The sequence below is a fragment of the Procambarus clarkii genome, chromosome 52 (genome assembly GCF_040958095.1).
Source record: "Procambarus clarkii isolate CNS0578487 chromosome 52, FALCON_Pclarkii_2.0, whole genome shotgun sequence".
Lineage (NCBI taxonomy): Eukaryota > Metazoa > Arthropoda > Malacostraca > Decapoda > Cambaridae > Procambarus > Procambarus clarkii.
In genome coordinates this window covers 33,743,272-33,756,338 of record NC_091201.1, presented here as the reverse complement: position 1 = coordinate 33,756,338, position 13,067 = coordinate 33,743,272, and the positions used below count along the sequence as shown (strand labels likewise).

General features: G+C 53.5%; 3 protein-coding genes across 3 annotated transcripts; 1 reads left to right on the top strand and 2 right to left on the bottom strand.

The window, feature by feature from the left end:
- Nucleotides 1-6,026: 6,026 nt before the first annotated feature.
- Nucleotides 6,027-6,815, bottom strand: LOC123763467 (uncharacterized PPE family protein PPE12-like). Its single transcript, XM_045750595.2, has one exon. The coding sequence runs from the start codon at nt 6,813-6,815 to the stop codon at nt 6,027-6,029; it is 789 nt and encodes a 262-aa protein (XP_045606551.2).
- A 3,081-nt stretch (nt 6,816-9,896) lies between these two features.
- On the bottom strand, nt 9,897-10,268 carry LOC138352232 (uncharacterized). Its single transcript, XM_069304517.1, has one exon. It carries the CDS (start codon nt 10,266-10,268, stop codon nt 9,897-9,899), a length of 372 nt encoding a protein of 123 aa, XP_069160618.1.
- A 903-nt stretch (nt 10,269-11,171) lies between these two features.
- On the top strand, nt 11,172-12,665 carry LOC138352231 (streptococcal hemagglutinin-like). The gene has a single exon (XM_069304516.1). The coding sequence runs from the start codon at nt 11,172-11,174 to the stop codon at nt 12,663-12,665; it is 1,494 nt and encodes a 497-aa protein (XP_069160617.1).
- Nucleotides 12,666-13,067: the final 402 nt, after the last annotated feature.

The window sequence follows — 13,067 nt, the reverse complement described above, 5'->3', positions numbered from 1 at the left end:
ATGGTGTTATTGCACACAAAATGAGTTTAAAAGGAATTTCCGGAAAAAATAGGCAGATGTATCTAAAGTTTCCTGACTAACAGAACCCAATGTGTAATAGTCAATAAAATAAAATCCCGTCCATCAACCGTGAAGAGCTCAGTCTCCTCAGGATGCCGAAACAACCGTGGACATCTTCAAGAGAAAACTATATAGTTTTCTTCAAGGAGTGCCGGACTAACCGAGCTGTTGATATGTGGGCCTGCGGGCCGCTCCAAGCAACAGCCTAGTGAACCAAGCTCTCACAAGTCAAGCCTGGCCCTGGGGAGTAGAAGAACTCTCAGAACTCCATCAAGCAGGACACTGCTTGCTCCAATACTTTTTCTCATCTTCATATCGGACATAGACAAAGATACAGTCTATAGTACTGTATCATCCTTTACCGATGATACTAGGATTTTTATGAGAGTAGACAACACGGCAAACCTCCAATCAGATGTAAATCGGGCCTTTCTGTGGACTACAGATAATAATATGGTGTTTAATGAAGATAAGTTCCAGCTCCTTCGCTACGGAAAGAATGTAAATATAAAAACGGAAACCACGTGCAAAACGGAGTCAGACAGAAAAGGCAATATAAAGAATTTGGGTGTACTCATGTCTGAAGACTTTACCTTTAAAAAACACAATATAGTAGCCGTCATATATGCAGGAAAAATGACAGGTTGGATAACAAGAACTTTTCAAATCAGAGATGCTATACCGATGGTGATACTTTTCAAGACGTTAGTGCTCTTTAGAGTGGAATACTGTTGCAAAATGACAGCCCCTTTCAAAGCTGGATATATTGCTGACCTGGAGAGCGTGCAGAGAACTTTTACTGCTAGAATCCACTCAGTAAAACATCTAAACTATTGGGACCGACTAAAATGCCTAAATCTGTATGCTCTTGAGCGCAGACGGGAAAGATACATAAAAATTTACACGTGGAAAAAAGTAGAGGGGCTGGTCCCAAACCTGCACACAGAAATGCCACCACATTAGACCTGTCCCTCCTTGGCCTTCCTCCTACTACCGTAACCGGCTGTGGGGAGGGTAAGTATTGGCTTTACATGTTTAACTCACGAGCACTTAATGGAGCGCAACCTTGTTCCTTCTTGTCCAAACTGCATTGTCCCTCTTACTGTCGTGCATATCCTTGTTGAATATCTGGACTTCCAGGACGTGCGTGTGCCTTGCTTCTCGACCGTTCCTCGCGGTCACTTGTCCTTCGCTAGAATTTCTTGGTGATTCGGATACCTTCATATCGTTCGCCTTATACGCTTTTGTTCTCGTATTAGCATCCTTCGTGATATTTAGCGCCCTATGAATAGCCCGCACGTTTGATGGTGCTTCATAGCTTTCCCGGCTTGGTGCCTTTTGATAATTACTTACCACACGAGACCAGAAAGCATGGCAGGGTGTGCAGAATAATGACCAGACCACACACTAGAATGTGAAAGGACGACAACGTTTCGGTCCGTCCTGGACCATTCTCAAGTCGATTGTGCCTTGTGCAGAATACCCCCGACGGAAAGGAGAGGTGCAACAGGTATTCTGAGAGAGAACTCTATCAACATCAGAGGCCCGAGACTGTTCAACACGCTTCCACTACACATAAGGGGCATAACTGGCCGACCCTTCACAATGTTTAAGAGAGAACTCGATAAGCACCTTCAAAGGATACCTGATCAACCAGGCTGTGACTCATACGTCAGGCTGGAAGCAGCCTCGGCCAACAGCCTGGTTGATCAGTCCAGCAACGAGGAGGCCTGGGCGAGGACCGGGCCGAGGGGACGCTAAGCCCCGAAACCATCACAAGGTAACCCTTTCTTTCCAGCCTGGATATCGAACCAGAGTCCCTAGACTGAGACCCAAAGACGTTGACTACTACTACATGACCCATATTAGAAAGTAACCAAGTCGTCCTGGGAGTCCGTGTTGCCAGCCGAGCACAAATCAACAATACGAATGTTATGCTTAGTGCTGCACTCTATTGCTGCGCCAGCTGCTTCCCTCAGCATGACGGCAGCTCGCATGGATTATCTGCCTCTAGGCTCCTCACCTTTCCTGCAACCAAACTTTACCTACCTGCGCTATGAAACCTACAGTAACCTATCCTAACCTCAATTTTGAGACCATATGAAAAGTAAAGTTACTGAACTAGGCTGTTCTCGCCATTTAACGCCGTAAAACATGCAATGGGTTTTGTCTAACAAAAAATGCTCGAACATACGAAACGAAACTAACCTATCAAGGTTAGTTGATAGGTTAGCAACAGAGATACAACGACACAATACAACGACCACCCGGCCCCGTCCTACTTGTGGGAACACTCACCCGGCACAGAAGGCGTCAATACTACCGTCAATGTTATTACAATATTCTTGTTAAAACTCCGCAGTTTCGATGGTTTGATCAATTGCATTAAAATGTGATGCATTAGATGTGAGGATATTTAATGCAGTGTCTGAGCTTGAGTGGCTGTGAACTAAGGCACCTGCGAAATTCATTGCACACACCTACACTTGAAGAAATAAATGGTACAATAAGTAAATGGTATAATAAGATACAGCTTTTTTGTTCTTGTCTGGTGATAATCACTCGTTCTGATGATAATTACTCCTTCCTCAAATAACACAAACATTTTTTTTCATTCACTTATCACTGGCCATTCATCACAAAGGTTTATTGACAAGCATTTTAAATCGTGTTAAAATCAGATCAATGGAAGTGAAGGATAGACCCAATATATTTATGCATTAAAAACCAGATTTTCTGATGTAGGTTATCTTGAGATGATTTCGGGGCTTAGCGTCCCCGCGGCCCGGTCCTCGACCAGGCCTCCTTTTTGTTATACATTCACAGGAAGCAGCCCACAGCAGCTGTCTAACTCCCAAGTACCTATTTACTGCTAGGTGAACAGGGACATCAGGGTGAAAGAAACTCTGCCCTTTTGTTTCCGCTTTCACCGGTGATCGAACCCGGAACCTCAGGACTACGAATCCCTTGCGCTGTCCTCTCAGCTGTTTGGCCCCTAACCTACATTCGAAGGCTGTAATTCGTACAGACTGTACTACTGTACAAGACTGTACGGTAGTACAGTGTTGTACGAATGTCGATCATATCCGAAAATTTAGTTTTAATACATTTATACATATACTGGATCTTTCCTTCGCCTTCATTCAAGCACTACGGCATTGTAGTAGATTGATTGATTGATTGATGAAGATTAAGCCACCCAAAAGGTGGCACGGGCAGGAATAGCCCGTAAGTGGAGGCCCTTTTGAGCCATCACCAGTATCAATAGATGATACTAGAGATCTGTGGAGGTGCGACTGCACCCTGCGTGACGGGAGATGTCTCCCGTGGCATTGTAGTAAGCTGCTTCAGTCAGATAAATGCTACACGAGCTGCCTTCAGTGATTTATATCCAGACTAACCTCTACAAATATTTGTGTAAAATGTCGAGGCTGTGCAACTTTTTATAAGTTCATGGTATAATCATAAATTTAATTTATAAATTTTTAAACTATAAGAATATATAGCTTTATACTATTTGTTTTGCCAATGTGTATAGTTTACAACGAGAGTGACGAGGCAAGTGAAAAAATATTAATGGATGATGCCTTGCTATACATGTCTTAAATCAACACTGTAACCAAACCTACTTGAATATCCTCTAACCCATCCTGACCACCCTTAAACTGTGCTATCTTATCCTAACCTAACCATTGCTACCACCTTTACTTTCACCCTTACAGCGATTACTGCCACAAGCGCCGCCACCGTTACCATCATGATGGAACTCTTCCTCTCGAACGATACATTGCATATTGACGTTGAAATCCCAAAATACTATTTACTAAGAATCCCAGCGGCTCTCAGCCACGTTTGTGTGTGTAAGTGCGGGCAAGTTATTTATTACTGGACATCATTTTCTGTCTGTTGTGATGACTGTAAAGGACGGGCTGCTCCGTCACCACTACGATCCCCCATCATTAATACAAACACAAATCAATCAATCAAATGTTTATTCGGGTAAAAGTACATACATAGAGGATTAGTTACAAACATAATGTTGGATTTATAGATAGAGCTAGTACATACAATATCTAAAGCCACTAGTACGCATAGCGTTTCGGACAATGTTCACCTCCACTGATGCCATCACCATCATCTCCACCATCACTGTCATTACCACTACAACCATCGGTACAGTGTCCATTAGTGTTACCACCACCACCACCACCATACCCCACGTCAAGCTGACCCCAGACCACCCAGAGTTAATCTTTACACCCGCAGTACCGTTCCACCCGGGACAACCAACCCGGGGCCCTGGGAGCCTGTGGGACGGGGGTCAACAGGTGCATTCCCAGGAACACTCCCCCCACCCCACCCAAACCCCCCAACCCCTCTGTTCACTCCACCACCCGGCCCCCGACCACCCGGCCCCCGACCACCCGGCCCCCGACCACCCGGCCCCTTCCTACTTGTGGGAACAGTCACTATGGGGGAGATTAGGGGGGAGGGAAGAGAGGGTGAGAAAATATGAGGGTGAAATACACATAATTACTAGATGAAATACTGAACAGAAACCCCTCTCCTCCCTCTTATGAGTACTACTGCTACCACTACTACTACTAATAATAATAAAGACCATTAAACATATAAAAATACTTACAAAAGCACCTAAGTGTGTATATGTGGATGCCACACATTATTCATCTATAGACATCCACATATGCTGAAACACATGTGAAGAACCTCACACTCACAGCTCCCTGACAAGAGAGCAAGCTGAGCTTAGCTGCCAACACCCACACATCGTAACTGAGTACCCAAATGAGCCAGAGACATTAGTTAGAACTTTTTGTGCCACAGTTAATGAATGGAATGCATTAGGCAGTGATGTGGTGGAGGAGGACTCCATACACAGTTTTAAATGTAGATATGATAGAGCTCAATAAGTTCAGGAACCTCTACACCAGTAGACAGTTGAGAGGCGGGACCAAAGAGCCGAAGCTGAACCTCCGCAAGCACAACTATGTAAGTATATCGTGTCAGCAAGGCGGACAGCCCGCGTGCTGTCATAACTCAAACTATGTTTCCCATTTCCAAACTTTCCATCGCTTGTGCGTCTTCGTTTTCTTTTTTCTTCCTCCCCCCCCCCCCCACACTTCCTAAAACAAAACGTAGGGAGTATCGAAGGAAAAGATATTTGAGATACTGAGGTGACAGATATTGGTTATTTACTTCTTTTATTTCCCCCGTCTTCATCTTTCTGTGGTCATCTCTTCTCTAACATACCCTCCCCTTTCTCCTAGTCTGGGATTCCATTTCCTGCCTTATGCAGTCCTCTTCTTCGCCTTGCAGAACCCTTTACTCTATGACTGCTTACCCCCCCCCCCACTCCCCCCTCCTCCCCAATCACTGGACTCTGGGAGGAGTCCGTCTCAAGAGGCTTGGCCAAGGTGACCAGACACGCTCACCGGACTGAATCGCAAGCCTCGCTCAACATTGAATTATTTTTCATTGTCAATGTTCCTACTGTTGGTCGTGCCACTGTTGGTCATGCCACTGTTGGTCATGAATCTGTTGGTCGTGCCACTGTTGGTCGTGCCACTGTTGGTCGTGCCACTGTTGGTCATGCCACTGTTGGTCGTGCCATCTGTTGGTCGTGCCACTGTTGGTCGTGCCACTGTTGGTCGTGCCACTGTTGGTCATGCCACTGTTGGTCAGTGCCACTGTTGGTCGTGCCACTGTTGGTCGTGCCACTGTTGGTCGTGCCACTGTTGGTCGTGCCACTGTTGGTCGTGCCACTGTTGGTCGTGCCACTGTTGGTCGTGCCACTGTTGGTCATGCCACTGTTGGTCGTGCCACTGTTGGTCGTGCCACTGTTGGTCGTGCCACTGTTGGTCGTGCCACTGTTGGTCGTGCCACTGTTGGTCGTGCCACTGTTGGTCGTGCCACTGTTGGTCGTGCCACTGTTGGTCGTGCCACTGTTAGGTCATGCCACTGTTGGTCGTGCCACTGTTGGTCATGCCACTGTTGGTCGTGCCACTGTTGGTCATGCCACTGTTGGTCATGCCACTGTTGGTCGTGCCACTGTTGGTCGTGCCACTGTTGGTCGTGCCACTGTTGGTCATGACACTGTTGGTCATGACACTGTTGGTCGTGCCACTGTTGGTCATGACACTGTTGGTCATGACACTGTTGGTCGTGCCACTGTTGGTCGTGCCACTGTTGGTCGTGCCACTGTTGGTCGTGCCACTGTTGGTCATGACACTGTTGGTCATGCCACTGTTGGTCATGACACTGTTGGTAATGCCACTGTTGGTCATGCCACTGTTGGTCGTGCCACTGTTGGTCGTGCCACTGTTGGTCGTGCCACTGTTGGTCGTGCCACTGTTGGTCATGCCACTGTTGGTCGTGCCACTGTTGGTCATGACACTGTTGGTCATGCCACTGTTGGTCGTGCCACTGTTGCTCATGCCACTGTTGGTCATGCCACTGTTGGTCATGCCACTGTTGGTCGTGCCACTGTTGGTCGTGCCACTGTTGGTTGTGCCACTGTTGGTCATGCCACTGTTGGTCATGCCACTGTTGGTCATGCCACTGTTGGTCATGCCACTGTTGGTCGTGCCACTGTTGGTCATGCCACTGTTGGTCATGACACTGTTGGTCATGCCACTGTTGGTCGTGCCACTGTTGGTCGTGCCACTGTTGGTCGTGTCACTGTTGGTCGTGTCACTGTTGGTCGTGCCACTGTTGGTCGTGCCACTGTTGGTCATGCCACAAGAATGACAAGGAAATACCACCAAATTCCATCATCGCACTCGATCAATTCTCCGATCTGGCTCAAGTTACCATTAAGCCAAAATAATCCGACTTTGGGATAAAAACTGCTAAATATCCACAACAATGAAAGCCAACTTTTATAGGCCGTGTGTACTAAAGCTTTCCTGGAGGAGCGCTAAGTGTTGTCAAAGCCTAAACAGGCCAGTGAGTACTATGGTACTCTACTGAGCTCTACAATGTAAAATGACTACCAAGGATTCCTCACATTAAATAAGAAATTAAATATTGTCCAATCTTTTCTTGATAAATATATCGTCGCCAGTGACTAGAAACTGGTCGTTGATGAACTCAATATCTAGAATGTCCTGGAATAGGCGAGTTGTTGCCGGGAATCCTTAAAATATGTTTTGACAGACTTTCAGCTGTCCTGTTTGTGTTTGTTGTGGAGAATGGCAACAGGAGGGTGTCCAGGCGAGGCAACAGGAGGGTGTCCAGGCGAGGCAACAGGAGGGTGTCCAGGCGAGGCAACAGGAGGGTGTCCAGGCGAGGCAACAGGAGGGTGTCCAGGCGAGGCAACAGGAGGGTGTCCAGGCGAGGCAACAGGATGGTGTCCAGGCGAGGCAACAGGAAGGTGTCCAAGCGAGGCAACAGGAGGGGGTCCAGGCGAGGCAACAGGAAGGTGTCCAGGCGAGGCAACAGGAGGGTGTCCAGGCGAGGCAACAGGAGGGTGTCCAGGCGAGGCAACAGGAAGGTGTCCAGGCGAGGCAACAGGAGGGGGTCCAAGCGAGGCAACAGGAGGGGGTCCAGGCGAGGCAACAGGAGGGTGTCCAGGCGAGGCAACAGGAGGGGGTCCAGGCGAGGCAACAGGAGGGTGTCCAGGCGAGGCAACAGGAGGGGGTCCAGGCGAGGCAACTGGAGGGGGTCCAGGCGAGGCAACAGGAGGGGGTCCAGGCGAGGCAACAGGAGGGGGTCCAGGCGAGGCAACAGGAGGGGGTCCAGGCGAGGCAACAGGAGGGTGTCCAGGCGAGGCAACAGGAGGGTGTCCAGGCGAGGCAACAGGAGGGTGTCCAGGCGAGGCAACAGGTGGTGGTCCAGGCGAGGCAACAGGTGGTGGTCCAGGCGAGGCAACAGGAGGGTGTCCAGGCGAGGCAACAGGAGGTGGTCCAGGCGAGGCAACAGGAGGGTGTCCAGGCGAGGCAACAGGAGGTGGTCCAGGCGAGGCAACAGGAGGTCGTCCAGGCGAGGCAACAGGAGGTCGTCCAGGCGAGGCAACAGGAGGGGGTCCAGGCGAGGCAACAGGAGGGGGTCCAGGCGAGGCAACAGGAGGGGGTCCAGGCGAGGCAACAGGAGGGGGTTCAGGCGAGGCAACAGGAGGTGGTCCAGGCGAGGCAACAGGAGTGGGTCCAGGCGAGGCAACAGGAGTGGGTCCAGGCGAGGCAACAGGAGTGGGTCCAGGCGAGGCAACAGGAGGTCGTCCAGGCGAGGCAACAGGAGGGGGTCCAGGCGAGGCAACAGGAGGGGGTCCAGGCGAGGCAACAGGAGGGGGTCCAGGCGAGGCAACAGGAGGTGGTCCAGGCGAGGCAACAGGAGTGGGTCCAGGCGAGGCAACAGGAGTGGGTCCAGGCGAGGCAACAGGAGTGGGTCCAGGCGAGGCAACAGGAGTGGGTCCAGGCGAGGCAACAGGAGGGGGTCCAAGCGAGGCAGCAGGAGGGGGGTCCAGGCGAGGCAACAGGAGGGGGTCCAAGCGAAGCAACAGGAGGGGGTCCAGGCGAGGCAACAGGAGGGGGTTCAGGCGAGGCAACAGGAGGGGGTCCAGGCGAGGCAACAGGAGGGGGTCCAGGCGAGGCAACAGGAGGGGGTCCAGGCGAGGCAACAGGAGGGGGTCCAGGCGAGGCAACAGGAGGGGGTCCAGGCGAGGCAACAGGAGGGGGTCCAGGCGAGGCAACAGGAGGGGGTCCAGGCGAGGCAACAGGAGGGGGTCCAGGCGAGGCAACAGGAGGGGGTCCAGGCGAGGCAACAGGAGGGGGTCCAGGCGAGGCAACAGGAGGGGGTCCAGGCGAGGCAACAGGAGGGGGTCCAGGCGAGGCAACAGGAGGGGGTCCAGGCGAGGCAACAGGAGGGGGTCCAGGCGAGGCAACAGGAGGGGGTCCAGGCGAGGCAACAGGAGGGGGTCCAGACGAGGCAACAGGAGGGGGTCCAGGCGAGGCAACAGGAGGGGGTCCAGGCGAGGCAACAGGAGGGGGTCCAGGCGAGGCAACAGGAGGGGGTCCAGGCGAGGCAACAGGAGGGGTCCAGGCGAGGCAACAGGAGGTGGTCCAGGCGAGGCAACAGGAGGGGGTCCAGGCGAGGCAACAGGAGGGGGTCCAGGCGAGGCAACAGGAGGGGGTCCAGGCGAGGCAACAGGGGCCAAGCATTGAAACATTCCCATCATTTAGAGTTGTTGTGCTCGATCGCTCTAAGAAACCTTTCTTCTATTACTGAATAAACCCGTCGAATGACCGGGATTCATCAAGTATTTAACTGTCCACTTACGAAACCTGTACATCTTTCCTCAATCGTGGCGGCTTAAACGGTAATTTACGAGCTCTGAAACTTGGCAACCAAAAGGATATTATTATGGATAACCTCGTGGTGCTGCAGATCATATATATATATAAACTCTCATAAACGCAAATTATATCGCTATGATTGAAGACCGATCATGTAGAGGTTTCGTCAATATACACGTCTTGATGAATGGTGACCCAGCGGCCCAGATCACTGTACAATGTGATGGGAAACTCTTCACACAACCTATGTCATGCCCACTCCGGGGTCCTGTCACCAGAATAGGGTTATTCCTACACACAAAAAAAGGGTTATGTTTATTGGAGAACGAGAATGAACCGGTGATCAGACCGCCAATATAACCCCCTCTCCCCCTCCCCCACCCCCTCCCCCCCTCACCTCTTCCCCCCCCCTTCCCCCTCCCCTCTCCTCTCTCCCCCTCCCCTCTCCCCCTCCCACGGCAACACGTCTCCTACTCGGTGTTAACGATGGTAGAAATTAATCTAAACAATTAACTTCAGCGCGATTCAGCCAGAAGACGACACCATCTGCAACGCTGTCACCACCATCGTCACTGTCACCACCATCGTCACTGTCACCATTCCCATCATCGTCACTGTCACCACCATCGTCACTGTCACCACCATCGTCACTGTCACCATTCCCATCATCGTCACTGTAACCGTCACCACCATCGTCACTGTCACCACCATCGTCACTACAACCATCACCATCATCGTCACTGCAACCATCACCACCATCGTCACTGCAACCATCACCACCATCGTCACTGTCACCACCATCGTCACTGCAACCATCACTACCATCGTCACTGCAACCATCACCACCATCGTCACTGTCACCATCACCACCATCGTCACTGTCACCATCACCACCATCGTCACTGTCACCATCACCACCATCGTCACTGTCACCATCACCATCATTGTCACTGTCACCATCACCACCATCGTCACTGCAGCCATCACCACCATCGTCACTGTCACCATCACCACCATCGTCACTGCAGCCATCACCACCATCGTCACTGTCACCATCACCACCATCGTCACTGTCACCATCACCACCATCGTCACTGTCACCATCACCATCATCGTCACTGTCACCATCACCACCATCGTCACTGCAGCCATCACCACCATCGTCACTGTCACCATCACCACCATCGTCACTGCAGCCATCACCACCATCGTCACTGTCACCATCACCACCATCGTCACTGTCACCATCACCACCATCGTCACTGTCACCATCACCACCATCGTCACTGTCACCATCACCACCATCGTCACTGTCACCATCACCACCATCGTCACTGCAGCCATCACCACCATCGTCACTGTCACCATCACCACCATCGTCACTGTCACCATCACCACCATCGTCACTGTCACCACCATCGTCACTACAACAACAACAACAACAACAACAACAACAACCATCACCACCATCGTCACTGTCACCATCACCACCATCGTCACTACAACCATCACCACCATCGTCACTGTCACCATCACCACCATCGTCACTACAACCATCACCACCATCGTCACTACAACAACCACCACCATCGTCACTGTCACCATCACCACCATCGTCACTGTCACCATCACCACCATCGTCACTGTCACCATCACCACCATCGTCACTACAACCATCACCACCATCGTCACTGTCACCATCACCACCATCGTCACTACAACCATCACCACCACCACCACTGGCGCCATCCTTTAAATGTAAACTGGAAATGCAAATGAGTTGCATAAATATAAGGAAACATGCGCCCCCCCCTTCACGAAGGTCAACAAAGGGATGCACTGGACGCCGTCCTGGACGCCACCCTGGACGCCGTCCTGGACGCCGCCCTGGACGCCACCCTGGACGCCGTCCTGGACGCCGTCCTGGACGCCACCCTGGACGCCGTCCTGGACGCCGTCCTGGACGCCGTCCTGGACGCCACCCTGGACGCCGTCCTGGACGCCACCCTGGACGCCGTCCTGGACGCCGTCCTGGACGCCGTCCTGGACGCCGTCCTGGACGCCGCCCTGGACGCCGTCCTGGACGCCGTCCTGGACGCCGCCCTGGACGCCACCCTGGACGCCGCCCTGGACGCCACCCTGGACGCCGTCCTGGACGCCACCCTGGACGCCACCCTGGACGCCGTCCTGGACGCCGCCCTGGACGCCGTCCTGGACGCCGCCCTGGACGCCGTCCTGGACGCCACCCTGGACGCCGCCCTGGACGCCGCCCTGGACGCCGTCCTGGACGCCACCCTGGACGCCGCCCTGGACGCCACCCTGGACGCCGCCCTGGACGCCGCCCTGGACGCCGCCCTGGACGCCGTCCTGGACGCCACCCTGGACGCCGTCCTGGACGCCACCCTGGACGCCGTCCTGGACGCCACCCTGGACGCCGCCCTGGACGCCACCCTGGACGCCGTCCTGGACGCCACCCTGGACGCCGTCCTGGACGCCACCCTGGACGCCGTCCTGGACGCCACCCTGGACGCCGTCCTGGACGCCGTCCTGGACGCCACCCTGGACGCCGTCCTGGACGCCACCCTGGACGCCGCCCTGGACGCCACCCTGGACGCCGTCCTGGACGCCGTCCTGGACGCCGCCCTGGACGCCGTCCTGGACGCCACCCTGGACGCCGTCCTGGACGCCACCCTGGACGCCGCCCTGGACGCCACCCTGGACGCCGCCCTGGACGCCACCCTGGACGCCGTCCTGGACGCCACCCTGGACGCCGCCCTGGACGCCACCCTGGACGCCGTCCTGGACGCCGCCCTGGACGCCGTCCTGGACGCCGCCCTGGACGCCGTCCTGGACGCCACCCTGGACGCCGCCCTGGACGCCGCCCTGGACGCCGTCCTGGACGCCACCCTGGACGCCGCCCTGGACGCCACCCTGGACGCCGCCCTGGACGCCGCCCTGGACGCCACCCTGGACGCCGTCCTGGACGCCGTCCTGGACGCCGCCCTGGACGCCGTCCTGGACGCCGCCCTGGACGCCGTCCTGGACGCCACCCTGGACGCCGCCCTGGACGCCGCCCTGGACGCCGTCCTGGACGCCACCCTGGACGCCGCCCTGGACGCCACCCTGGACGCCGTCCTGGACGCCGCCCTGGACGCCGTCCTGGACGCCACCCTGGACGCCGCCCTGGACGCCACCCTGGACGCCGTCCTGGACGCCGCCCTGGACGCCACCTCCAATCATAACTTTAATAATCACCGATTCAACAAATCGAACGCAAGGAAAGTTAAATTATAACTCGGTTAAGTATGCGGGGCATAACCATAAATTGACCTTACGTCCTCGTTGTCACTGTTAGGTAAACACCTCTACAACAATCACTGCCACCAACACCATTATAACCCAGCCTATCACCATCACCCTTCCTCCATCAGTGCAACATTTCACTATCATTTTAGTTGTGATGATAGTTACACCTTCCTTCCCTTTCAGGGATATTCCTGCGCGGGCCCTGAGCCTCTGGCTGGCCCACTAAGTCTTACTTGTTTCTGCTTTACTTGGGAGTATGAGTGTTTACGACTCGTAGCTCGTAGACATGTACGTACCTCGTAGATATTATTACATAAATACTCGTAGTATTTATGTCCATGCACTATCCACTCATAGCCGAGTGGATAGTCCTACGACCTGACACACCTG